This window comes from Ovis aries, chromosome 8 (genome assembly GCF_016772045.2).
Source record: "Ovis aries strain OAR_USU_Benz2616 breed Rambouillet chromosome 8, ARS-UI_Ramb_v3.0, whole genome shotgun sequence".
Taxonomy (NCBI): domain Eukaryota; kingdom Metazoa; phylum Chordata; class Mammalia; order Artiodactyla; family Bovidae; genus Ovis; species Ovis aries.
Window position 1 is genome coordinate 21426267 of NC_056061.1, and position 26413 is coordinate 21452679.

At 41.3% G+C, this 26413-nt stretch overlaps 2 protein-coding genes across 5 annotated transcripts in view; one reads left to right on the plus strand and one right to left on the minus strand.

Annotated features, from left to right (window-relative positions):
- The window catches only part of TRAPPC3L (trafficking protein particle complex subunit 3L), a 67859-nt gene extending 46982 nt beyond the window's left edge, over positions 1–20877 (plus strand). For all 4 annotated transcript variants that reach the window (XM_042253286.1, XM_042253287.1, XM_042253288.1 and 1 more), the window contains 2 exons: positions 15199–15384; positions 18711–20877. In XM_042253286.1, coding sequence (XP_042109220.1) covers positions 15199–15384; positions 18711–18830 — 306 coding nt within the window. In that variant the 3' untranslated portion in view covers positions 18831–20877. The remainder of the gene's footprint in view (positions 1–15198; positions 15385–18710) is intronic.
- CALHM5 (calcium homeostasis modulator family member 5) lies at positions 4013–12481 on the minus strand. Its single transcript, XM_012182535.5, has 2 exons — positions 11931–12481; positions 4013–8468 (listed from the first exon to the last, which is right to left on the minus strand). The coding sequence occupies exons 1-2, from the start codon at positions 12468–12470 to the stop codon at positions 8061–8063; spliced, it is 948 nt and encodes a 315-aa protein (XP_012037925.1). The 5' UTR covers positions 12471–12481; the 3' UTR covers positions 4013–8060.
- Positions 20878–26413: the final 5536 nt, after the last annotated feature.

Below are 26413 nucleotides of genomic sequence, written 5' to 3' on the forward strand. Positions count from 1 at the left end.
TTCCAACATACGGTATTAACATAAGTGGGAGCCCTTAGTAAACAGGGATTAAATTCCATGGAAGTCACAGCACAGCACCACACAGCATTCCAGAGAAGGCTGGTCTCACAGTTAGCTGAATGTCAGACCATTTTCCTGGTTAGTAACATTGTCGAGCAGAGAAGACGGAAAAACTAAAAGGGAAAAAAAAATCCTTTATAGTCAGAAAATTCTCAATATTTAAAAATGATGAATATTAACAGCAAAGGGCACACACAAAATATTTTGAAAATTCTTACCATTTGGTCCAGAAATGTGTTTCTTAGAAATAAGAAAACTTTTTTAAACAAGCATAACCATTTAGACTGAATTTTCCCCTCTGAGTAGGCAAGAACTGCCTTATACAAACACCCCCACACTCTCTCTGTTCCCTTTGTAGCTCTGGGAGGGGTGAAAGAAAAAAAGCGTGGGAGGTCTTCCTTTGTGAACAAGCTTGTGTGCATAACCGCAAGGTCGGTGGATTCTGCAGGCTGAAGGGGTCTAACCCAGAGGATGGCATCGATTGCTTTGGCAGATTCTCAGTATGAAACCAAGGCACCTGCAGGAAAATTGCCCTTTAACTTTTTTTAGACTACGTTTGTATAACGTTATTTTTCTTTTAGACACAGAGAAGTATCTCTTAAGGCTCAACTCAGTAAATTCTGCAAGTTACCTCCCCTTACTTGTGAATGTCTATCTTCCACTTCTGTGCATGATCAAGTCTTACAGGCAAACGGGCTCTTTCAAGGCATCTTGTCTCCTTAGCACTATGACCAAAGATGTTCCAGAAGGAAGTGTTCAATCTTTCAGGTATCTCAGCACATGAAATCCAGGCTGTCCTTAATTTTCCACTGGAGATTCTTGGCTTTATTCCTATGGCTTAACTTATTTGGAAGAAACTCATGAAAGAGACTGGCTTATGAAACAAACTTAAGTGTTCAGGTTGAAAACAGCAGTAGCATTGGGAGCATTTCATTAATGTAACTATTTATCATGAAATTCCTGACTAGGGCATGAAAACAGTTGAGGAAACATTCTGGGAAACAAAACCCAAAAGCTCAAGCAAGCTCTACCTGAGCCTGGAGATTTGGAGACACGTGGGCAGGCCAGCCACGCTCTAGGTCAGTGAGCCCTGCTTGGTGTGTCTCGTAGTTTGTGTCAGAAGTAAGATTCTGTCTGGATTTGCCCTGACCTCTCAGTGCTGCGCCAGAGTAATGGTTATCGACCCTGACTATTTCATAGAATCATCAGCTTCTCCCAACCCCAAATTCTGATGCCCAGGCCCTAATTTTGACCAATTAAATGATAGTCTCTGGGAATAAGGCCCAGGCATCAGAAATTGTAAAATGCTCCCTATGTGATCTTTGGGCTTCCCAGTGGTGCCTGTGGAACCTGTCTCCCAATGCAGGAGACGCAAGAGAAGGAAGTTTGATCCCTGGGTCAGGAGCCCTTGGAAAAGGGCATGGCAACCCCTCCGGTAGTCTTGCCTGGAGAATCCCGTGGACAGAGGAGCCTGGCGGACTGTGGCCCACAGGGTCTCAAAGAGTCGGATGTGACTGAAGTGACTTAGCATGCACTCACACACGCATGGGATCTTTAACGGCACCCACTGCTTTAGAGCTCGGGCTTCCCTGACGCACCAGGGTGATCTCTGCAGAGGTGAGGCGGCACGTGGGGACTGCCACTCCTCCTTCCCTCAGGTCAGATGCTTCCAGAGTTGCCACTCCTTTTTACCTCCTTTAAGTGCTTCAAATAAAATAGAATGTCACTGGGGAAAAAGTGGAAAACATTAGAGGGATGTAACCAAGGAGAGTCTTGATGGAAACAATGCCCACCAGTGTTGGGATAACTTGTTTATCCCATCAGGGAGGAGGTAGGGAAAGAAACTGCCTCTTTCAGGACCTTCACGCCAAAGAAGATGAAATTGATCAAACGCTAGTTTGTAACTGTATGTTTGCAACTACGTATTTCTTTAACTGCTTTACTTCCTTTTTAGCTCCAGGTGAATCTCACTCATAGTTAGCCAATAGTTTAAGGAAGCAAGCCTTTTAAAAACCCTGATTACTACCTCTCATGTTTCATCTCTTGGCACAAACACCAACAAAACACCTGGGAGAAATCTTCTTGATCTGTTGATACCATCAGCAATTATTATTATTGCAGAAGCACATCCTTTTATGTTAAAAATCTAAGAATAAAATGTTGTTACCTTGCAACTAGTGGAGAAGAACATGGCAACCCACTCCAGTATTCTTGCCTGGAAGAATACAGTCCATGGGGTTGCAAAGAGTCAGACATGACTTAATGACTAAACCACTACCACCATGCAAGAAGTGACCATTTTATAGGCTGTGTACTCTGCCAAAGGATGCCATGTATTTTGAGGTATTTTCTAAAGCAAAATTATTCAACATCACCTGAATTAATAACTTTTCTTACTTTATCCTCTTCCTTGAAACGATCTAGAGAATGTGGTTAAGTAAATTAATTCATTTTCCCCAATTTAATCTCAGCCACCACAATTTAAAATGTTTTAAAGATTTTTTTTTTTTTTTTCCTGGCACTGGTGTGGCTGTAGGGTCAGGAAATTTGAAACTGCGAAAAGAGAGCTGGTCATACAGACAGACAGAAAGATGTGCTCTCAAAGATAAATATTAAAGTTTGGGTACTCTTCTAAATCTTTTATGAACTTTCCATTGCTTAAAATTTCTTCTTTATCAATGTAATTTTTACCTGAGGAAATAAAATATGATAGTGATGCTATGCTCTAACTGTGCTTCTGGTTCATCTCATCAATACGGTGAACGAGAAGCATAGTTCAAGCATAACTATCTCAAATGTCTAGAAACCCAAGTGAAAACACTGTACAGAAAGGGAAAGAGGCCAAGGGCCCAAACAGAGACCAAGCAACTTGGAGACAGACATCAGTTCCCAGGAGTACACCAAGAAGACAACGGACTAGGAATTTATGGACTGCAGCCTTAAGACTCGGGACAACAGAACTGAAAACAACTCTGATGTACTAATCCAACACTCAAATATTACAAGTGAGGAAATTCACTTTAAAAGATTAAATGGACGCTTGAGAAGACACCACCATGAAGCAGTATTTATGCGACAGAAGTTGAGTTACACTAATTCACGTCCATTTCAGGTCCAAACTTAAGCTCCATCTCTTACCTGTGGCTTAAACATAACCTTTTGGAAATTTAATATTATTCATAAAGGTGGAAACAATCATCTTTCCCAGTATGCTTTTGAAATTTTAACTCCAAATTATATGTAAAACAACCAACATATAATAGATTGTTAACAAATTTTAATTCTGCCTTTCCTCTTTAGTGGAGCAGCAAGATTTAGAATATAATCTCTCTTTCAAATATTCTTGTATTTGGCTAGGCCAATATTCTTTCTGCATAACTCAATTTTAACAAACAACTGAACTTTGAAAATATTATTTGAAGCAGCCTAAAAGTAGTTTTCTTCCAGAATCAAATATGACGGTTTATATTTTTGAGAAGAATCTTCCAACCTCCAAAATGGATTAAACTCACCTAATGCTCTTGACCAAAATCCTACTCCAGTAGGTACAAGTACAAAGGCACTGGCACTTGCCTTGCCTGCGAGTAACACAGGCCTCCTGGGGCTACCCTCCATGTTCAAGTTCAGCCTCAGTAGTTCAGCTTGCCTCCTTAACTCTCCTAAAACCTCATTATGTCCTGCTACTCATTTAGGGCTTCATTAAGTTTTAGTCAGAAGCCACTGCATGAGACAATTAAAACTAGAGCCAGATCCTTCCTTGTGTCAGCTCCTCAGGGCAATCTAGGCTCCCTTGGGAACTTTGGGGAATGAAGAGATTGGTTGAATACATGATAACAATCAAGGCTGCAACCACACAAATGAGAACAGTCATCCTTGCAGCTGCCACATAAAAGGAGCATGTACAGATCCAATGCTCCTTGCTCTTTACGTCATAGGTAAGGGGCTGCAAATGTCAAAAGGTCAACTATTGACTTTATTCTGGTGGCCTGAGTGAACAAAGGAGAACAAACCAACATGCTATTAACATGTACATAAAAATGAACAGTTCCTTGAATGACCACACATTATGTGCCTCCTAATGTTATGCAGTACAAGAGTTAGTACAGTACAACCTGTACAATACTGTTTCCTAAAAAAATAAATTCTGAATTTAATCAAGATCTTACTGTTAGTGTAAAGGAAAAATAGGCAAAAGAAAACAAGTTAATTAGCACCATGAGAAAGTAGCCAAGTAAATCTGGAATATAGAACATGCTATTTGACATATGACCCAGCTTTCCATAAGCAAATGGCATTTTAAAAAGGAAAATAAAAGAGACGTAACAGCCAGAAACAACATGTGGGCCTTATTTGTATCCTGTTTTAAGCAATGAACAGACACAGGATATCTTTGAGATAGTTAGGAAAATATGAATTGTTCATTTTTATGTGCATGATAATAGCATGTTGGTTGTCATCCAACCAACTCATCCTCTGTCGTCCCCTTCTCCTCCTGCCTTCAATCTTTCCCAGCATCGGGGTCTTTTCAAATGAGTCAGTTGTTCGCATCATGTGGCCAAATTATTGGAGTTTCAGCTTCAGCATCAGTCCTTCCAATGAATATTCAGGACTGATTTCCTCTAGGATGGACTGGTTGGAGCTCCTTGCTGTCCAAGGGACTCTCAAGAGTCTTCTCCAACACCACAGTTCAAAAGCATCAATTCTTCTGTGCTCAGCTTTCTTCATATATACATTAAGTAATAGCTTTTTCATGTACTCAAATAAAATACCATGGAAAAAAGAAAACATTAGACTAGTGGCAAAGAAGAATGCAGATGTACAATATTTGCAAAACTTAGGTGAGGAAAACTTTAAAACTATCCCTAAGTGAAGAAAGGTAGCCTTGAATAAATAGAAAATACATGGAAAGTCACCCCATGTTCTCAGACAGGTTGATAATAGCACAGAGTCTAATTCTGTAGATCTGCGGTGAGGCCTAAGATTCTGAGTTATTTCTGTCTTGCCTTCCCCAGTGTAGCCTGTTTTGTGCTTTAGAGCTGTTGTTCTCAAGATGTGGTCCCTAGACCAGCAGCAGAAGCATCACCTGAGAAGTTGTTAGAAATGCAAATTCTCACCCCCAACCTGTCAAATCAGACACTTGGGCTCAGCAATCTACATTTTAACAAGCCATCCAGATGATTTTTGGCACACATTAAAGTTTGAGAACCAGCACTTCTAAAGTTTAAGTTGCATAGAATCACCTAAGATCTTGTTTAATGGCAGGCTTGATTCAACAGGTCTGGGATGGAGTCTGATTCTGGATTTCTAATAGGCTCCCTCATGATGCTGATGCTGTGGTTTGAATGCAACACTCTGAGGAGCAAAGCTAGAAGATCAATCTGTTTGTAACTTACTCAAGGCCACCCTGTCCTGTGCCTTCCACTGTCATCTTTTTCTGGGTACTAATGCTAAAAATATGTCATTTTTTCAGTAATATGTTTATTTTAAACCAAATTAACTCATAGCAGTGTGTTCCTCTCAAACCAAATTTAACCAAAAATCATTCTCAGGTTTTGATGGAGTTAGTTTGGAGAAGTAACTATTCAGCATCTATCAAATCATTCCACAGCTCATTCACTGCTTACTGAAATTGAGAGGAAAAATCTATGCATAGGGAGATATTTGCATAATCTATATATAAATTCAGTGTGCCTCTAATCTCTCATTTAACAAATTGTGATTTTCACATATTAATGTTCAGGATATCTTACTTCATAATGCCTATAATTTGATTGGCTTCAAACAACAAACATTTATTTAACTCAGGGGATTTGGACAGGACACAGTGGGGACCCTTTTATAATATCTGCAGTCTGAGATGGTGTGGCTGAGAAGTCTGCATGGCTGGTATGACTTCATTCAGACCATAGATCTGGGATCTTTTCCCCGGCTGTTTGTTGGGTTCTCTGGTTCTTCTCCATGTCTTGTCTGCTGAAGCTGGAATGTCCAAACGACTTCTTCACTCAGATGCCTGGTAACTAACCTAGAATGACTCAAGCAGTTGGAGCTGGCCAGCTATGATCTCTGTCTCAGTCTCTCCACTTGGCTACTTTAGCCTTCTTTGGGGCTTGGGACTCTTCATTAAGGTAATTGCATTTCTTACATGGTGGCTGGTTTTTACCAGAGTAAGCATTGCCAGAGACCAAGGCATAAGCTGGAATAGTTCTGCAACCTGGCTTCACCTCTGCTACATATTGTTGGTTCGTTAAGGTCAGACTCAAGGAAAAGAGGAAAAGACTCTCTCTCTCAATTGGCGCCATTAAGCCATGTTTAATCTACCATGGTTAGGTCTTATTGCAGTGAAACTCAGATGCACCAAAGTTGTACCAGAGACAGTTTGGCTAGAATGAAAGTAAATACACCACAAAATCTTCTTAGAAGTTCTGGCTCATATTGTCTCCTCCTAACTCTGATTTCAGTGACATCACCTTGGTAACTTGAAATTACAACAGAGAAATGGGCAAACACTTCAAATAACCACCTTTTTTTTTTTTCCAGGAACCAATTGTCATACATTTGTCACACACCATGTTTAAAACCCAAACAATATTGCAACCTCACAGCCCCCACCTCCCACTCTCCCACCTACACACACACACACACACACACATACGCACACACACACACAACATGACTCTGTACCTCCAAGTTCCCAAGGATATGTGTCATGTCTTATACCTATAGGATCCTTTCCCCAGTTTGGGATAATGTTGCATGATAATAAGGAATTCAGCCCCAGGATTCTCCAGTGAGGAGGCGAGGACCCTCCATGGTATTAGATGTGAGCCACAGCATAAAACATGGTACCTCTTCCTTAAATATTGATTCCATTCATAGATTTAGAGGGAACTAATGTATTTATATATTTAAACTAATGTGGATATATTATATAATAGAATACAAAACTTGCATTCTGTAGGAGCCCACTAAAGTGTTTTCAGTTTCTTATACAGTCACAAGGTAATAAATGAACTTCAAGGTTGAAAAAAAGTTCTAATATATAACATTAATATTGTTGTTGCTGTTTAGTCATGTCCAACTCTTTTGTGTCCCTATGGACTGTAGCCTGCCAGGCTTCTCTGTCCATGGGATTTCCCAAGCAAGAATACTGGAGTTGGTTGCCATTTCCTTCTCCAGGGGATCTTCCTGATCTAGGGACTGAACCTGGGCCTCCCGCATTGCAGACAGATTCTTTGCCTCTGAGCCATCTGAGAAGCCCTATACAATATTAATATATGCCTTTATATCAATAGTCATAAGTATAGGGGGGTGTGTGCTTGTGAGTATGTGTACATGTGTATTTTTTAATGTAGAAATCAGCCCATGAAGGCAAAAGTACCTAGAGCCCACAAGAGTCATAATACAGCTCTGACTCCAGGGGTCTACTTTCAATGCATAGTGGAAACATGGGAAAAGCTCTGAATGTTTGGCATCATATCCTTTCAATGTGTTATTTTTGAGGACTGATGTCTTCAGATTCCAAGGAAATGAATTTTAAATGGTAGCATTTCATTACATCCTTGGAAGGTAGTAAGATAGATTTACTACGAGGATTTCTACCAACTACACCGCAGATCCCACTGTGTGGAAGTGGAGAGTCTGTTAATAACAGGAGTCTGTTAGGGGGACCGCACTCACTCACAAGTCACCACTGCTGCCCCTGGATTCCGTGACTGTATTTACAGAGAGTGGCAGAACTTCTCGCATGGGTCTGTCAGTCATCAGATCTTAGAACCTGAAGCCCCTGAGCCCGACTCCCAACCCCCAACCAATACAAGAGCACCATTGTCACCATCTTTGGCCAGTCACTCAGCAGCAGTTTGAGCACGCGAAACCATTGTCCTGTCTCAAAAGCTGCTTGCCTTTGTGTTATTGTCTGATTAAGAAATACTAAACGGAAGAAAACACGGAGATACTCAGGTAGCTGTTGATGCAGGAGGAAGGCGTCTAGACCCCATGAGTCAGTGATGGTGGGTGAGCTGCACGTTTTGGGCGGTACCCATAAGCATCATTGTGGTCTCCTCATCCTCCGGGCGAAGGTCCAGACCATCCTCTACCACCCTGTGGAGGGTGCTGTAGTGTGGCCGATTTTGGTGGAAGGAATGGAGCTCCGAAGCAGCCTCCCAGGCCGCAAAGGTGGGCATGGGGAAGACATCAGGCCTCTTGTTTTCCAAGAAGCATTTCAGGTTTCTCTCACTCAGCTTTTTGGCGTAGTCCACGAATGTGTTTTCCAACTGCTCCTTCTCCTTCTGTGCATACGTCTTCCAAAAACTCAGCTGAAGGTAACTAACTTTAGATCGGCAGCGAGTATAACACGTGGTGAGCAGAGAGAAGAAAGATGCGGAACAAATCAGGAACCATCCTAGAATCTTAGAAAGAAAGAAATACTGAGCACAGCAAAAGCAAAGCCACTTCTCAAGGAGACGGGGTAGTGTTATTGGGAAGTGTATGGCTAATTTAATAGCAGACCTCAGTTGACTTCCGTCATCTTAATTATTAACAAGTTTTGTTCTTTGTTTTTTTTTTTAATCAAATAAAGTTAGGGTTTACCTAACCTCTGTTCTCCATCCTACCCACCATTGCTGGTATGCAAAGAAATACCCAGAAGGCAGGCAAATGGAAAGGAGCAAAAATATAGATTATCCAAGAACTGGAAGAACCAAGCCCTCATATAGTACTAGCTTTAAAGGAAAGAATTCTGTGTGTGAGCATATTACTAGCTCCTTAGTGGAGTATCTTCAGGCATTGATACATGGATATTCGTGACCAGTGACTGATTTTTCCCACGTTACATTGTTTGCAGAGAACCGCAGACCCACCCTGAGAGAGGTATCATCACTCATTACCATATCCTATCTCACTATAAAGCAAGACAAATGTAGCACAATAAGGAAACTGAAGCTATAAGAACTGGAAGCTTGCGTAAAAGGCAAGGGGGAAAAAATGAACTTTTGGACATCAGTTCTCAAAAATAACACATTGAAAGGATATGATGTCAAAAAAAAAAAAAACCCGGAATGAATTTTTTGGCCAACCCTATATTTTTCACAATTTGAGTTAATTTCATATGTGAACAACTAACAAAGCTCTTTCCAAGTTTATCTTAATATTTTGGTTAAATGGCCCTTAGTATTTCTCAGCAGATGGGCCTATTTGAACATGAAAATAACAGTCTGCAAATGAACCCATGCTGATCATAATGGAACAAATAAGCTCCAATGTTTATTTGGAAACCGATGGTTTCCAAACTCTGACTCAGACTACGGAGGTCATTGCGCAGGATCTCAGACCCCACATGAGTGCCAGATCTGGGCTGGCATCAGTTGGGTTTAAATCTCAACTTTCACTTTTTTACAGGTATTCTCTGTGCCTCTGATTCCTCAGTTGTAAAGTAGGGGTTACCCTCCTCAGAATGTAAATTCGAGGATTAAAATGAGGTGATGTAGAAATCCACATGTCTCAGTAAGTATCAGCTATTAGCACAGGCTGCTATTTTTCAATCGCATCCATGTCTATGTAAAGGCATTACTGAACATAGGGTATCTTTCTGATGTGATTAAGAAATGAGATACCACCCCCATCGTGCGACAGTGCTTATATTTACTTGAGTCACTTGTGGTTGGCTACATCAGATCTTCCTCTTTTCTCTAACCTCTATCTTTTTTCCACACAGCCCATCCTCCTGTAGGCCTGTAGGCTTTCTCATTTCAGTATCTAAACCAATTCTTCTGAGTTATTCACTGTTTAATCAGCTTCAGGCCCTCCTCCTCTCATTGCGAGGACTTAACATCAACTTGCTTTCACCTGAGTCCTGAGCACTGAGCCCTCTTGTTTTTCACTAATTCATGGTACCCAGGATCTAACTAGACATGATGGATGGTCCCACCCCAGCCCTCAATAATACACCATTCTGTATGTGTCTTCTTCAAACCTTGGCATTTTTCTAACCAGTTTAAAATATTTACTGTGTGCCAGCAGTTTTATGCCCATTTATGTCCATCATCTCTGTACTTCCAAGGGTAGGTGTTATTACCCCCAACTATGAGGACACTGGGGCTCTCAGGGCTCAAACAGTAGCTCTGGGTCACATAGCTGGTGAGCGGTAGAATCAGGATTCAAACCCCAGGCTAGGCAACTCCAAGGTGGAGTTCTTGCCACTACTCTACCTACCCAAAGGACGGAAAGCCACCCAGCTGGATTTCGTTCCTCTGCCCCACCCATGGACTTGGCACTTTTTCCACCCCCACCCACATACCCAGCTGTGGGTCCGGACTGTTTGCTGCTCCTGCCTATAGGAAGCACTGCGGTCAGCACTAGCTATGATACAGCTCCCTTTGTCCACATCTCTTATGCGTCGTCCCCTAAGGAATCAGCCCCAGGTCCTTCTCATTCCTCTGAAAAGTAAATAGGTCAGTGTGCCCAGGCTCAGCTGTGGCAGGACAGGAATGATTTCCTTATGCCTGTATTTAGAGAAGGAAAAGCTACCCAGTGGTAAGTGTTTGGATCCGCTGCCACCTGAATGGAGCCTGGTACCCAAGGACACAAATCATAAATCACTCATTGCATCACCACATTTGTAGTTAAGACCTTCGTTCAGCAAAAGGAGGAAGATGTTTGGCAGCCTGGCATGTTTTTGTCTAAAATGTGCTTTATGCATTAAACAAAAGGTTTCGTGGGGGAGCTTTTTTTCTGTCTAAATTTTGTCTAAATTTTGTCTAAAATGTGCTTTATGCATTAAACAAAAGGTTTTGTGGGTGAGGCTTATTAGTTTATGAAGAGAATCTGAATATATTGCCAACCAGTTTGGGAACAAATTTTGCTTTGATGTGTTGTTGAAAAGGCCAGTCTATATTGAAAAAAAAAAAAAAAAGAGTAAAGTCTCAGTATTTTCAGCGCATTTATTCTTAAACAAATAGCCTTCCTGACAGAGTGTGGACCTGTTTATCTACTCCTATTGCTTGTTTTGATTTGTGGAATGTCATTCCTGCTCCTCAAGTAGGAATTCAGTCTTTTCCTGAGGCCAGGGCCAGGCTCACATCTGGATTTGTGCTCACATCCCTGAATCAGTAGGTAAAGCTACAATTTCCTTCTGTTAAATAAAACAATGCCCCAAATCTTGAGCTCCTAAAGTAATGTAAGAAGAACTTTTTAGCTATAGAGCACAGACCGTAGGAGGAAAACTCCCTGGAGAATATGGTCCTGTTTCGCTGGAGGCTATTTAAAGTCTGCCAACACCCTATTTTATACAGAAAATTCTTTTCCATCTTAACAATATTTACACATAGAGATAGCAGTTGCCAGAAATCACGCAAGAGAATCTCTATACTAATTATATGATGTGCAACTTTGAAAAGTATTAGCTCATTTGGTTCAGCTGTATTTTAATGGATGTATGCTATGTATGTATGTGTGTGTTTCTCTGAAAAACCAGTTTGAAAATAATTAATAGAAGGCAGTAATTTCTAATTACAGCTCTGCCATTAACACTTTATAATGAGTTAGTGTCATGCATCATTTACAAAGTCAACCCAGAGAAATTGTTTTAAAGTACTTAAGTATTTACAGATGTCTAACTCAAGAGGAGATTTTCTTTTTGGAGGTGGAAAAGACAATCCAATCAGCAATTTTATTAGCCATCCAACCTCTGAAAAGCTTTTCCTGAGACTGTCTTAATGCTGCACCACATTCCAATCTCCAGAGTTTCAGAATTCAGAATTTCAGAGTTTCAGGATTCAGGCTCTACCCTGGCTGAACGGAGTACAGAGAGAATACTTCAAGCTCACGCTGGGGGGCAGGAGGTGTAGGGGAAAGGCACCTTTGTCCCTTCTTACCTGAGACTGGGCTTGCAGCGACAATTTCAGTTCTTCGTTGTCTGTGGGGGTCATGCTGGTTTTTCCGCAAGATACTTTGTAAAGTTCTTTCCAGCACTCTTCAGGCTTGCCTTTGCAAATCAGATCGAGGAGTCTTGGACTTTGGGTCCCGCTCATTGCACATTCATAAAAAGTCCCATTGAGCAAAGCCACAGACAGCCACATCACGGGGGCCACCAATGAACTCAGGATGATCTGCCCGAGGACGGAGAAGAAGCGGCAGTTGTGGCCCCTGGGGAAGATTTTCCTGGGATTCACACAGCAGCCTGTGAAGAGTCTCCATGACCTGTTGTTCAGAAAGAATCCCAGGATCAGTAACACCCAGGCGGGAGCAAACAGGAAAGCCAGCCCGTAGATCACGTTCTCAGTGCCGCAGGGACACTTGAAAGCCACGAGTGAAAAGAGACGCTCACCCCCCACGGTCAGCAGAGCCAGGAAGCTATAGCCAATGACAGTTTTCTGGTTGAGGATGAATTTTAGAAACCCCTGAAAAGCATCCATGTTGGAGATACGCAGAGGGAAAATGCTTTGCTCTTATTTGTTGGCAGAGCCGCTGTGGCAGTGGCCGAGGGTGGAGCTCTTTCTTCATTAGAAACAACAGTCCTCCTTCTCAGACTGAATTCAGCCAGATAAGGAAACGGTGTCATTCCCTAGGAATGAATATTTCCCAACAGTGTTCAGATAATGCCTCCTACTGGTGGATGTTAGGGCCATGAAACTGGACCAAAACACTGAGAATCAGAGTAAATTCACAGTGAATAGCCCCCTCTTTTATGTTGTTTCCATGTGGCTTGGATTGAGAATCAGAAAGAAATTCCGACTATTACAGATAATAATAGTTTAGGAATTTTCCATCCAAAGGAATAAACATTAGCAGAAGTCGGGTTTCAGCCAATTGGTTGGAAGCCAAATCAAGTCTCCTAGCCTAGACTTTCATGATGGTATTTTTCTCTTGTTACTTAAAACTTTTGCTACTTTGACTTAAGATCTAGAAGCTTCATTTTACATCCTCTTTAACTGATCTGTGACTCTATCAAATGTTTGGATTTGGGCTGTTTGAAATTTATATGGAAAAGTTCAGGGAGAGTTTGAGTTTTGAGTTAAAGACAAAGTGAGAAGGGTTCTCATCATTTCTTTCCTAGACTATCGTAGTAACCTCTTGATTGGAATTTCTGCCTTTGACTTCTTGCCTATCCCCGTTCTCAACCTTAAATTTGTCCTCTATGCTGACACGAAGGAGATCCCTCTAATATAGAAATCCATTTCCTCCCTAGCCTACTCACATCTTTGGGGCTCCCTGTTGCCCACAAGTTGATGAAAGCGAACTTTCCCTGAACCTCATCATGGTATTCTGTGCCCTTGACATGTTCCTTCTATCTGAAACATCCCCCCGACCCCATGCCCACACACACACACACCTGACCTTGTCTACCTGGCAAACACTGGCTCAGTATTCATAAACAGTGTAGAAGCTTCTTCCTCTGTAAATATTTCAAGGGTTACTTCCTAATATACAACATTGTACTTGTGGAGCTTATCGTAATTTTGCAGTTATTTATTTAATATCTATAGCTCCTTTTTAACTGTAAGCTCTTATAAAACAGGAACTACATCTTAATAAATTTTGTATTCTGGGTGTAAAGATGATGTCAAACACAGAATGAATGCCTATTCAATAATTCATTTTTCAAATCATTGTTGAATTTCACTGTGTGCCAGGCACTATGCTAGACAGGCAGTGCTCAATGTGTACTATTGAATGAATGACTGAATCATGAACCTTTTAGTACTTCTAATTATGTATAATTTAAGGAAATTGTCTTCACTTTGCTTTTGCTGCTGCTGCTGCTAAGTCACTTCAGTCGTGTCTGACTCTGTGTGACCCTATAGACGGCCTCCTACCAGGCTCCTCTGTCCCTGGGATTCTCCAGGCAAGAACACTGGAGTGGGTTGCCATTTCCTTCTCCAATGCATGAAAGTGAAAAGTGAAAATGAAGTCGCTCGGTTGTGTCCAAATTTTAGCGACCTCATGGACTGCAGCCCACCAGCCTCCTCTGTCCATGGGATTTTCCAGGCAAGAGTACTGGAGTGGGGTGCCATTGCCTTCTCCGCACTTTGCTTCTACACGGCTTTTAGTATTGAATACACTGCTTTTAATATGAAAATTAATGAAATCACTTGAAAGACAACAACAATCAAGCTGACAAATTTCCATTAATAAACCTCAGTTTCCAGGTCTGTATATTTGGTGACAAGAAAGTCACTTGGACTAGAAGCCAAGGAACTAAGTTATAGTGTAATCTTAGCCATGTCGTTTTACTTCTCTGAATCCCAGTTTACTCGTTTGTGAAACTGGAGGTAAAAAGAAATAGTCCCCAAGGTTTCCTCTGTCTCTACATTTTAAAATTCTTTAAGCTCTTTAAAACAGCGGACTTTCTTGAAAAGCTACTTTATGACCCACTTATGTGCCTGCCACCACTGGCCCTTGCTCCTTCTCAGAGACGTTATTCTTGGTGATGTGACTGCCTCCACTTCCCAAAGCATACTCTTGGGTTTTATCTTCCTCGACCCCCTCTGTCCCCAAGTCTGTCACCTTCCTTTTTGGCACATGTGTCTTGGGTCCCTTCTAATTCAGAAGACTTTGCTGGGCTCATGTGACAAATATTATGCTAGTATGCTGCTGATGAGTAATATTTTAATTTCTTACCCTTCTAAGGAATATTTTTTTTAAGTTTTTTCCAAAAATACTGCCTTAACTTTGTGTTTCATAAACCATACTGTTTCCACAGAAAACGAATACTTTAGGAGATTCCATGAAAAAAAGTTTAAGAATTGTACATGTTGTAAGGTCAGTAAATTTCAAAGCTGAGTGTGAACTCAGGCTTTCTGACTATGAACTCCAGAAGCTTAACAATTGTGCCTGGAGTGGTATTTGGGTGTCTTACTAGCAGTTCTTTATTTTTCTTTATTTATTCTTTAATCAGAGGAAAACTGCATTACAATATTGTGTTGGTTTCTCCTGTACAACAACGCAGTTCAGCCACTTTGCTGTCATTGTTTAGTCATTAAGCGGTATCTCTTGTGCGACCCCTGGGCTATAGCCCATCAGGCTCCTCTGTCCAGGGCATTTCCCAGGCAAGAATACTGAAGTAGATTGCCATTTCCTTCTCCACTAATAGTTATTTATTCCAGGCCAAGTTTTGTAATATTTTTTTCCCCTGTTTGCTAGGTTGCTTTCAAGATGTACTTAGGAATTACACCAACTGTGACGTGTAACAACGCAAGCAGAAATGAATTTTCCTTGATTCTAGACAAGAATCCTCTGGTGGAATTTGTGGAAGAGCTCCCCACTGGGCGGTCTTCTCTGTGCTACTGCAACTTACTCTGTGGGATTATCAGAGGGGCCCTGGAAATGGTAAGGCACATACTTTATTTTGGAAGAAATGATGCTAAAGCTGAAACTCCAGTACTTTGGCCACCTCATGCGAAGAGTTGACTCATTGGATAAGACTGTGATGCTGGGAGGGATTGGGGGCAGGAGGAGAAGGGGACGACAAAGGATGAGATGGCTGGATGGCATCACTGACCCGATGGACGTGAGTCTGAGTGAACTCTGGGAGTTGGTGATGGACAGGGAGGCCTGGCGTGCTGCGATTCATGGGGTTGCAAAGAGTCGGACACGACTGAGCGACTAAACTGAACTGAACAGTCATTATCTGGGCTTCCCTGGTAGTTAGCTGGTAGGGAATCCGCCTGCAATGCAGGAGACCCTGGTTCAATTCCTGGATTGGGAAGATCCCCTGAAGAAGGAATAGGCTACCCACTCTACTATTCTTGGGCTTCTTAGGTAGCTCAGATGGTAAAGAATCTGCCTGCAATGCGAGAAACCTGGGTTCAATCCCTGGGTTGGGAAGATCCCCTGGAGGAGGGCATGGCAACCCGCTCCAGTATTCTTGCCTGAATAATCCCATGGACAGAGAAGCCTGGCAGGCTACAGTCCATGGGGTCGCAAAGAGCTGGGCATGACTGAGCAACTAAGCATTCGTTATCTAGTGCTGGCTAATTAACTACCCTCAAAGGTAGCTGCCTAAAACAACAAATATTTATTATCTCACACAGTTTCTGAGGACTGGAAACCTGGGACCGCCTTGCTAGGTGGCCATGGTTCAAAGCCTTTCACAGCGTAGCGCACAGGCAGTCAAGCAGTTGGTTGGAGCCGCAGTCTCTGAAGACTTGACTGAGGCTGGGAATTTACTTCCAAGCTCACTCACTGGCCTCAGTGCCTTGCTCACAGCTGGCTAGAGGCTTCCTGAAGTTCCTTGTCACAGAGGTTTCTGTAGCGCTCTAAACACCACAGGTGCTGTCAATTCTGCTGGACTTTGGAGGGAACTACTTGAATGATAGGAGGTGGGGTCACTGGGGGCCGCTGGAGGCTTAATTAAAACAAATCTGATCTAATCATTCATTGATTTAACTAAGATAGCGATCAGCCATTGAGCATACAGAGAAAAACAAGACACAGTTGTTGCCCTTCAAGAGCCTTTTGTCCAGTATAGAAGGCAAATGAATGACTCAGGGTCATGGGAGGACCTGGGGTGGAACAGGCGTGGGGAGAGGGAAGTCTTCCAAGTCAGACTGTGGGCTGACATTTGAAAGATGACAGAGCAGTTAGATGCAGATCTTGGGCTAAGGGGAAAATAATATTCCAGGTAAAAGGAGACTATGTCCAAAAGCATAAAAAAATGTTTCAAGCAAGGGACAAAGAAGTTGAATTAATTCAGTGTGACTTGCATATAGATAGAGAAAAAAATCAAGTCCAAAATAGGATAAACAAATCTCTTCAGTTTTCATGGATAATTGATTATATGTGCTGAATGACATATATGTATCAGACCTCATGTGGTCCCATATACCCAAATAATTTCAATGTAGTCTTCTTATTATTTTAATTGGTTTTCAGTTAAATTATGACTAATACAAGAAAGATCTTATGAGAAAAAAATGAGAGTGCATTTAACTTCCATATTTCAAAGTGCAGTGTACATCCTTTTACTGGGTGATGGGCATCACAAAGGTATGTTTTTCTGCACTCAGACAGCAAATAATTTGTCACACCATCAGTTCACTTCACTTCAGTCGCTCAGTCATGTCCGACTCTTTGCAACCCCATGAATTGCAACACACCAGGCCTTCCTGTCCATCACCATCTCCCGGAGTTCACTCAGACTCACGTCCATCGAGCCATCCAGCCATCCAGCCATCTCATCCTCTGTCGTCCCCTTCTCCTCCTGCCCCCAATCCCTCCCAGCATCACAGTCTTATCCAATGAGTCAGCTCTTCGCATGAGGTGGCCAAAGTACTGGAGCTTCAGCTTTAGCTTTAGCATGATTTCTTCCAAAGAAATCCCAAGGCTGATCTCCTTCAGAATGGAGTGGTTGGATCTCCTTGCAGTCCAAGGGACTCTCAAGAGTCTTCTCCAACACCACAGTTCAAAAGCATCAATTCTTCGGCACTCAGCCTTCTTCACAGTCCAACTCTCACATCCATACATGACCACTGGAAAAACCATAGCCTTGATTAGACGGACCTTAGTCGGCAAAGTAATGTCTCTGCTTTTGAATATACTATCTAGGTTGGTCATAACTTTTCTTCCAAGGAGTAAGTGTCTTTTAATTTTATGGCTGCAATCACCATCTGCAGTGATTTTGGAGTCCCCCAAAATAAAGTCTGACACTGTTTCCACTGTTTGCCCATCTATTTCCCATGAAGTGATGGGACCAGAGGCCATGATCTTCGTTTTCTGAATGTTGAGCTTTAAGCCAACTTTTTCACTCTCCTCTTTTAGTCTACAGTTTAACAAAAGCAAGCTGGTTGACCATGGAATTCTTAGTAAGAGAGGGGAATGAGTCAGATCTCAATAAATATTAATTAGTAGATTCAGGCTTTTTCACTTATTTGCTTTTACTAGGTATTTTTTCTTATTTATCTTATCTATTCCTGTGACTTAAAATAACTGAAAAGGCACTCTGTTGAGGGCAGGTCTGCAATATACTGCTCTTTTGTGAGTGTATTTTAACGAATAGAGAAGTAAGCCCTAAGGGTTTACTTCAATGTCTGAGAAATAAGAAATGCTTTATTGTGGAAAAGAAGGCCTGGGTATCAAATATTCAAGTCCACAATTTCCAGGTTTAATTTTATACTTATAATTTATTTAGTTGGTGTTGTTTCATAGTTCTCAAAAAGCCGTAAGTGATTGCTGAATGTTGTTAGGAAAAGTGATTATGTTATTGAGCTAATGACAGAATGACTTATAGCAAGTTAGCTGGGGAATCGTTTAAGAAGCCATTTCTCCTTGGAAGTTCTCTTTGGCAAGGCACATTGGGTCAAGGCCATCACTGAGTTGGGAATTTGTGCTCTTGAGATAGATCCATAGTTTAGACCTATACTGTGAGCAAAAACAGGCCCTCATTCTGGGCTTGCCTGAGAATCAGCCAGGATGATTTGAGCCTGTCCTCGACCACCCTTCTCTTTGCAGACTCACACACAGAGCTGACCACAGCCAGACCATCAATGGAGGACACACAGTAAAGGGCCCTTCATCCACAGAACAAGCTCTTTATTATCATTCCACAGGGAAAGTGAGCTCTTTATGGGGTTTATCAAACTGAAAAATAGAAAAATTTAAGAGTTTTTTAAAAAGCTGAATGATATAAGCCCTTTTTTTTTTTTTTCTTTTCCTAGGTTCATTTGGCGGCTGATGTTACATTCTTGCAAGACAGACTAAAAGGCGACAGTGTGACAGAAATAGGAATAACATTTCTGAAAAAGCTAGATGAGAAAAAGTACAGACGGAAAAAGTGAAGAAAAGCATGCAAAATGCCACAGGCTGGCTGGCTGAGGAGTTAATATTAGCAAAATATATATAGCCATATAAATTTTGAATTTCTTAATAGCATGGGATTTAAAAGGCTTATAAATCAGCCAGAAATTTGAAATGCAGGGCACTAAGATTTAAAGCTGTTTTTTCTTTGCTTATAAATCACACATTTTCAATCTCAAGTCCGCAAGATTTCACATACAAATAACTCCTTGTAAGATAGCAAGCATGAATTCTACATATTATATAGTCTAGTCTAAGAGAGTCTGTTTATTTCATTTACTTATGGTAATGAAAAAGAGGCATACCACCTACACAGTTGGTGTATTTATCTCTTCTTGTTGGGAAAATGGATGAAATGATATAAAATTCACTATATAAAGATAGTTTCTAGATATTGTACATTGCATTCTCTATAGAAACAATATCAATCGCCACAGTTTTCCATAGTTTTATGAAGCTGTGGATATAGACTAACTATCAATGGCTATAGACTTTTCTCATATATTGGCTTGGCTTATAGCTTCAGCTTCCTGAAGTTACTGCTGGTTTATAATTATCAAGACAACCTATTTATTTGGATGCTAACTCTGAAATATTTTAAAATAACATTTAATTTTAATTAACTTAATTTTTAGATAGCTGGTAGTAACTAAATCCCTTCCTTTATTCATGAAACATTGCTGTTGTTCAGGCCAGGAAATAAAATGAGAGATAAATAATGTTCTTTGAGAAGACTTTCTTATCTTCAGTTAGAAATTTTGGTATCATTTTTATCACTTAGAAATTGCACAAAGTATATTCTGTCACCAGAACAGAATATAGTGTACTGGATTAAATAAATTCACAGTGTACTGGATTAAATAAATGATCATTTTTACCAGACCATAAGCATATAGCAGTCCAGCATCTACTAGGCTCTGCAGAGAACTCAAATGATAAGTAAAAGTTACAGTCAGTGTGGCACCATCAGTTAAAGCTGGTGTAAATGATACGGTATCGACAGACCTCAGCTACGTCTCAGGAACCTACACGTGCAGACGCAGTTCTGTTTCTAGTGGCTTCAGTTAATCCTGACCAGTGGCTGATCCTGGCACATCACCTCTCAGCCTCTCTCTGCCTCTGTCTCTCTCACTCACTTATCTGTAAACTGAGAGGACTGAATGTAATAAATATCTGAAATTTAAAAGATATAAATAACCACCACTGAAGTTCCATATTTTTGGACTTTAGAAGGCTATGGAAAATTGTTCGTTCCCCACCTCCCTAGCTGTGTCTTTGAAAGGACATTGAGGTAGGTATCAAGAACCAGTTAAGGTCACTGGAGCAGCTGCAGCATCAGTGGAAGGAGTTTCAAGCCAGTTGCACAGAAGACCAGGAGTAGAAGCGTGGAAGAAGGATGACATCTCATATCAGAAGGGATAATATCACAATTCCATGGATGCCTTCAAGAAGCATGTTGGCCTACAGTCCACCCCAAAACTTATTCTGGAATCTTTCCATCTTCTGCTCAGCTTTCTATTTCTTCTTTATAGTAGGCTCACTTCTCCAGAAACCCGAGATATTCATGTCTAAGGGCCTCCCTCTGAAGATAGCACTCAACTAGCCATCTTGAAAATGTTCCAGGCCCTGGACTATTCTCCTACTTGTCAGCACTCTCCTCTCCTTTCTCTCCCAACCCAGTCATCAAAACTCACTCGGCCCATGTCTTCATGACCCACCCTCTGAAGGCAGCTAATCTAATACTCTCAGTGGTGTTGAGTGTTGAAACTGGTAGTGGCTTCAGGATGAGGTTTGTTTTCTGTCCTTTTTTGTTTTCCTCACCCTGGGAGACAGTTCTTTTGGCATTGAATTTATGCTATGAAAGGTGATCCATGTAACCAAGAGAGTGGCTTGTTTGTATTCAATTGTTGCTCCTTTCTGAAAAACGAAAATCTAGAAAGTGCCATTCAGTAGAATTATGAGATTCATATATAAATTTTCTAATTAAATTCTTTACATTAAAAAATAAAAAGAAATAGGTAACATTAATTTTAATAATGTATTTCATTTAGACTAGTTATCAAAAATTATTTTAATATTTAGCTAATATAAAAATTACTATAGATACATTGCATTCTTTTTTATACTAAATCTTTGAGCTCTAATGTGTATTTTACATTTTTAGCACATCTCAATTCAGTGCTAAATTTTCAAAGTTTACAGTGAAATGCCATTCTACCAAAACAACCGAACAGTGTTTAGTGTTGTTCGATAGCTTCAGTTTTTAAATCTAAATTAGTTAAAATTAAACTACGTTAAAAATTCATTCCCTCGATCATACTAGTCACATTATAAATGTTCAGCAGCTATATGTGGCTTTAGTTGCTGTAATATGTAACACAGGTCCAGAATTCTCTGTCAAAGGGAATTAACCTTGGACACAATGAATAAGTGGGAAGGATCCAGGTTCATGGAGAGGGACAGAAGAGATTCATTGAAAAGATAAAAGGTAAGTGGGGAGAACACCCAAGATTCATGAAATGGTATCTCTATGCAAACGGAGTGGGGATCCAAGAAAAAGAAACATTTCTTAGTAAAGGAAGGTTGCACACCACCTGCTGGGCTCCAAGTGTATCTTCATTGCCTTTGTGTGAAGTTGAGTCTTTACACAAAGAATGTATGAACTGCACAGCATAAACTACAGAGTTATATAGTATCTTTATTTCATAAAAGCTTTCACTCTGAACCCAAACCCTTGATCAATGCAGAGATTTCTATCATCTTGGTAAAGCCAAAAGGGAAGAAAGGTTTGGGACAGAGGAGTAATTTAGTGTTATTCAAATGACATCATCAGATGGTTCCCCAGCTGTTTGCCGAGGAGGCCTGTCACGGTTGCGTGTTCGTTATTTAAAGCTGCCAGGAATCAGACACATTCCGCTCAGCAGTCTGCTCATCTATTTATTGTCTTCTCAAATCTCTCACTTTCAACCACTAGTTATTGGAAGCCTGGATCTCTGTAGTTGCAATGGACTATCACGAATACATAGAAAGTTCCCTCTCCTCCGTTTATGAAGAACCAAAGTAGAAATTTGGAAAACCAGATGCTTGAGATGCAAAGATGATATTAAAGTTTTATAACCAAAGAGGTCACTTTAACCAATATCTGCTCAATGTTAAGTAACACTGCTGCTGCTGCTGCTAAGTCGCTTCAGTCGTGTCTGACTCTGTGCAGCCCCACAGACGGCAGCCCACCAGGCTCCCCCGTCCCTGGGATTCTTCAGGCAAGAACACTGGAGTGGGTTGCCATTTCCTTCTCCAATGCATGAAAGTGAAAAGTGAAAGGGAAGTTGCTCAGTCGTGTCCGACTCTTAGCGACCCCATGGACTGCAGCCCACCAGGCTCCTCCATCCATGGGACTTTCCAGGCAAGAGTGCTGGAGTGGGGGTGCCAGTACTTGCCTTCTCCGGTTAAGTAATACAGTAAATGCTAAAAGCCATATTATTCGTTGCTTAGTGTCTCTCCATTTGGGACCGTAGACTCTGGGTGGTTGTGATAGTTCATAGCCTCATCCACCAGCTACAGAGTCTAATTCGTTTCTTCTCAGTAACACCGAAGCTGTCCCTGATGAAGGTGCCTCCCAGCCCTAGAAACTTGGTGTAACAAAGGATTCTCTTTAAAAAAGAGAGCTGAGTTTCCTTTACACTTCGTTGCATATTCCTTAAAGAATCAGTCCAGTTGCTGTACTTCCTTATTCTGGGAACCTTCCAGAACTTTAACTGGACATGACTAGTGGTCATCCTACAGCGGCTATGGCAAATAATCAGCAGACAGAGGAGAGATGCAGTCAGTATAAGGTACCTATTTGTGATCTGAGAAGGAAACATGTAGTCCTTATTCAGTCAGCAATAGTTGCCCTAAAATTGAAAACACACACACACATACACACACACACACACAAAAGCTATAGCCACAGAAAAGCAAAATTTTATTTTTCAAGTGTTTCCTTAAGAGAGGAGAGGTTAAACAAAGCACATGAACAGTTGGAAATACTTCACTAAAAACAGTTAAGAAATAAATGTCCTGGGATAATTCCTTCTCCCTTATACCCAGACTCTGTCCTTCCCACTTAGATCTTTCTTTGCTTTTCTTCTTTCAGTCTCTTGTGTCTTCCACTTTCTTTTTCTTCGAGGAGCTCTAGAGCCACTGCATACACCTTTTCTTCCCCAAAAAATGTCCCTACAGCTCCTTTACTTCCTTTTCAAGCTCTCTCTATCACTATGCTTCATGTAATGGACATTTGTTGGCTGACTTTATCTTACCCCTCGTAAAAGAATTACATGCTTCTATTCAGGTGCCCACCATTTTATGAGGCAATGTGTCTACTTCAGGTAAGTCATCCACAGCCCCAGCTCCACTGCTATTACCTAGGCCTAGTGGCTTTTCACCAGGTTAAAATCTTGCCACCTAGATCCAAGCCAATCGGGACATGGCATTGGCCAGACCAGAATCACCACTGCTGACATACGGAAGGGTCGAGACTCAATGGATGGAAGAGAAAAAAAAAACCTGTCTGTTTCATGAGGCGATAAATGTACTATATTTCTTAAGCAAACAGAGTTGGGTTTCTGTTAATTCAACGAAGTTCATGGCATGATAAATACGTGATAGGTCAGACAATTCACAACACACTGGAGAATACAAAAGAGAATAATTCTTTATCAATGCGTTTTTTTTTTTTATGTGATTGAACGCTCAATGGAATAAAATTTGGATTGACAATAGCTCTTTTCCTCACAGAGAGGAAAAGTTTACAGGACAGAAAATAGAACCTGAATTATAGTGTGTGTCTATGTGGCACAGGTCCCAGAAGAGTGAGATTTCATAGAAAGAAGACATTTTCAATCAGTGGTAGCTCTTAAAAAAAAAATCATAAAATTTCAGGTTGCTCTTTCAACTATTTTAAATCACACCTGGAGTCACCTGAGGATTTCCAAGTCAGAACCTTCTAATTTCTGGAGCTTCCCAGTGGCCTAACTCTTTCAAGTCAGCAAACTGTATTTAGTGACTTGCTATTTCCGTGTAGCCCGTGAACCACATAGATTTTAATGACTTAAAAAAGGAAGTGCTGAAACTCCCAGTGGTCTGTGTATACCAAACAACAGAAACACTTGGAAGGGCTGCTTTCTTGGTTTCAAATTCAGTTAAGATTTCTGTCAGGTGCTAGGCATGGTAATTATGTGGTATGTCACTTCATTTTCATAACAAGCTGCGGGGTATTAAGTTGGTAACAGAGAGAAGGGGCTGGAGCTGAAACCACAAAGGGTCTGAATGTGCCTGCCTTAAGTGAATTACTCATGGAAGCAGCAAGTCAAGAGAGTTAGCAATCAGACTTCAGAGGCTGAGTGAGGGAGGCAGGAAACGGAGGCAGCTTAGGAAAGAAGCTAACAAGCTTTGAATATTTTCAGTCTTGAGATGCCTTTGAAACATCCAAAAAACACAAGGAGCTCAGAAGTCTGAATTGAAGATAGACTTTGGATTCATCAGCATATGAACAATAGTAAAAGCAGAGGATAAGAATGGCCATATCCGGGGAAAGCATGGACTTCAGCAAATACAAGGAGCAAGACTTCCCTGGTGGACCAGTAGTTAAGACTCTACACTGCCAATGCAGGGCGCTTGGGTTCAATCCCCGGTTGGGGAAATAAGATCCCACATGCTGTAGAACACAGCCAAAAGATAAAAAGAAAGAAGGAAAGAAAGAAAGAAAACAAAATACAAGGAGCAAAGACAGAATCTTGAGAAATATCACCATTCAAGAGGCAGCACAGAAAGAGCACAAGCGAGGCTGCACCTTCAGTCAGAGATGGAGATGGGGGAAACTGGTAATACTGAGGCCAAGGGAGTTCCGAGGAGAGGAGAGTGGTCAAGGGGTTAGATGCCATAGAACAGCCAAGAAAATCAGTCAGAAAAGGGACACTGGATTGATGAGGAGAGGGTCTCTGTCTCAGGGTAGCTACAGGGCAAGACGAAGGCAGCAGCCCCATTATGGTAGATTGAACAGTCAGTGCGAGGTGAGATGCTAGGATAGGTGATTCTTGGAACTTGACTGTAAATAGAAAGAGATGTAGGATAGTTGGTATAAAGTTGGGCTTTTGTTCTTTTTTATTTTTTAAGAATGCAGGCATAAAAATACAGGAGAATGATTGATAAGACAAGATGGTTAGAAGGTAGAAACGGACAAGATTCAGATCATAAGGAAAACATTTGGCTCTAAACAACAAAAAGACTACCCCTCCCCTGAGAAAAGAGTGATGATGGTGAGGGTGGGCACACACAGGAGTGGGATTGGTAGCGTGAGGGGTAGACCTTGATGAAGCTTGTCACCCCCGGCCTCAATCTTTCCCTTGAAGCAATATGCAAGGTCTTTGTGGAAGTGGAGGTGGGCAGAGGCTGTATGAAGATACCTGCTGGGGCAGGTCACTGCCCATCCTCTCAGCACTCACACCCAGAAATCGAAAACGCCCCACCTTCAACTTGAGGACTACACAAGCCTGAGAAGAAAATGCAGATCACCTTTTCTTTCCTGGAGCTCTAATGGACCATCCTGCATCCTGGCATCAACACCTGGGGTATAACAGCCTCACTGGGTGCTCTTCCCTCAGACTCCACATGGATCATAAGCGGAATTCCCTCTGGAAGAAGAAGAAGATGATGGGGAGATTCGGCAGTGGGCTCTTTCAAGGAGCTCTTCCCCATGACAGGGAGAACTGTGGCTACACAGTTGCTCCAGAATGCCCTGTGTTCTGAAACTGCTGATGGTACACACCAAAAAGTGACTGCTGAGGATGGCCAGGGAAGGTCACAGAGCTGAATGACCAACTCTTCTAAAACAGTTTTACCAAAGATTAGAAGAAATGGCATAGTTTCCCTTTGGGAAAGATTTTCCAAGGTTCACACAGAATCCTGTAAAAAGCTGACAAATGCCACTATTAGAAAAAAAAAAAAAAGAAAGAAAAGCTGCATGAAAGCTGGATCCAATAAGTAAAAAATGTCCAAGGTCATAAATTTTACTGCTGCAGAGATACTCTAAAACTAACAGAAAGAGTATATGTATAACTGAATCCCTTTGCTGTATACTTGAAACTAATATAACATTGTAAATCAACTATGCTCCATACATAAAACAAAAGTTAAATTTTAAAAAAGAACAGAAAGAAGCAAATCCCCATCCCCACTCTCAGCAGTCCCTAAAATCTGTAACCTGTGACTGTCATATGGCTGCCTAAGAGATTTCAGACAGTCTGGGAGAGCTCCAGGTGTGAACCGTGTGCCTTTCAACCCCCTCGAGAGGTGGAAATTGCCTCTTTAAACTTTTCTAAATAGCCGCTGGGTGGGGTCTCTCCTAAGGATGTCAAACCAAAATGAATGAATGGGGGAAAGGAGGCCCAATACTAGTTGCTTCACTTTAGACAGCTCCAGGGGCAATTTTTTGCCAAGAATTCAACTTCTCTGGGTCCAACAGTTGAGTAAGATGGTGTTTCTAGTTGAATAAGATGGTGTTTCTATGCACAGACTGGGCCAGCCA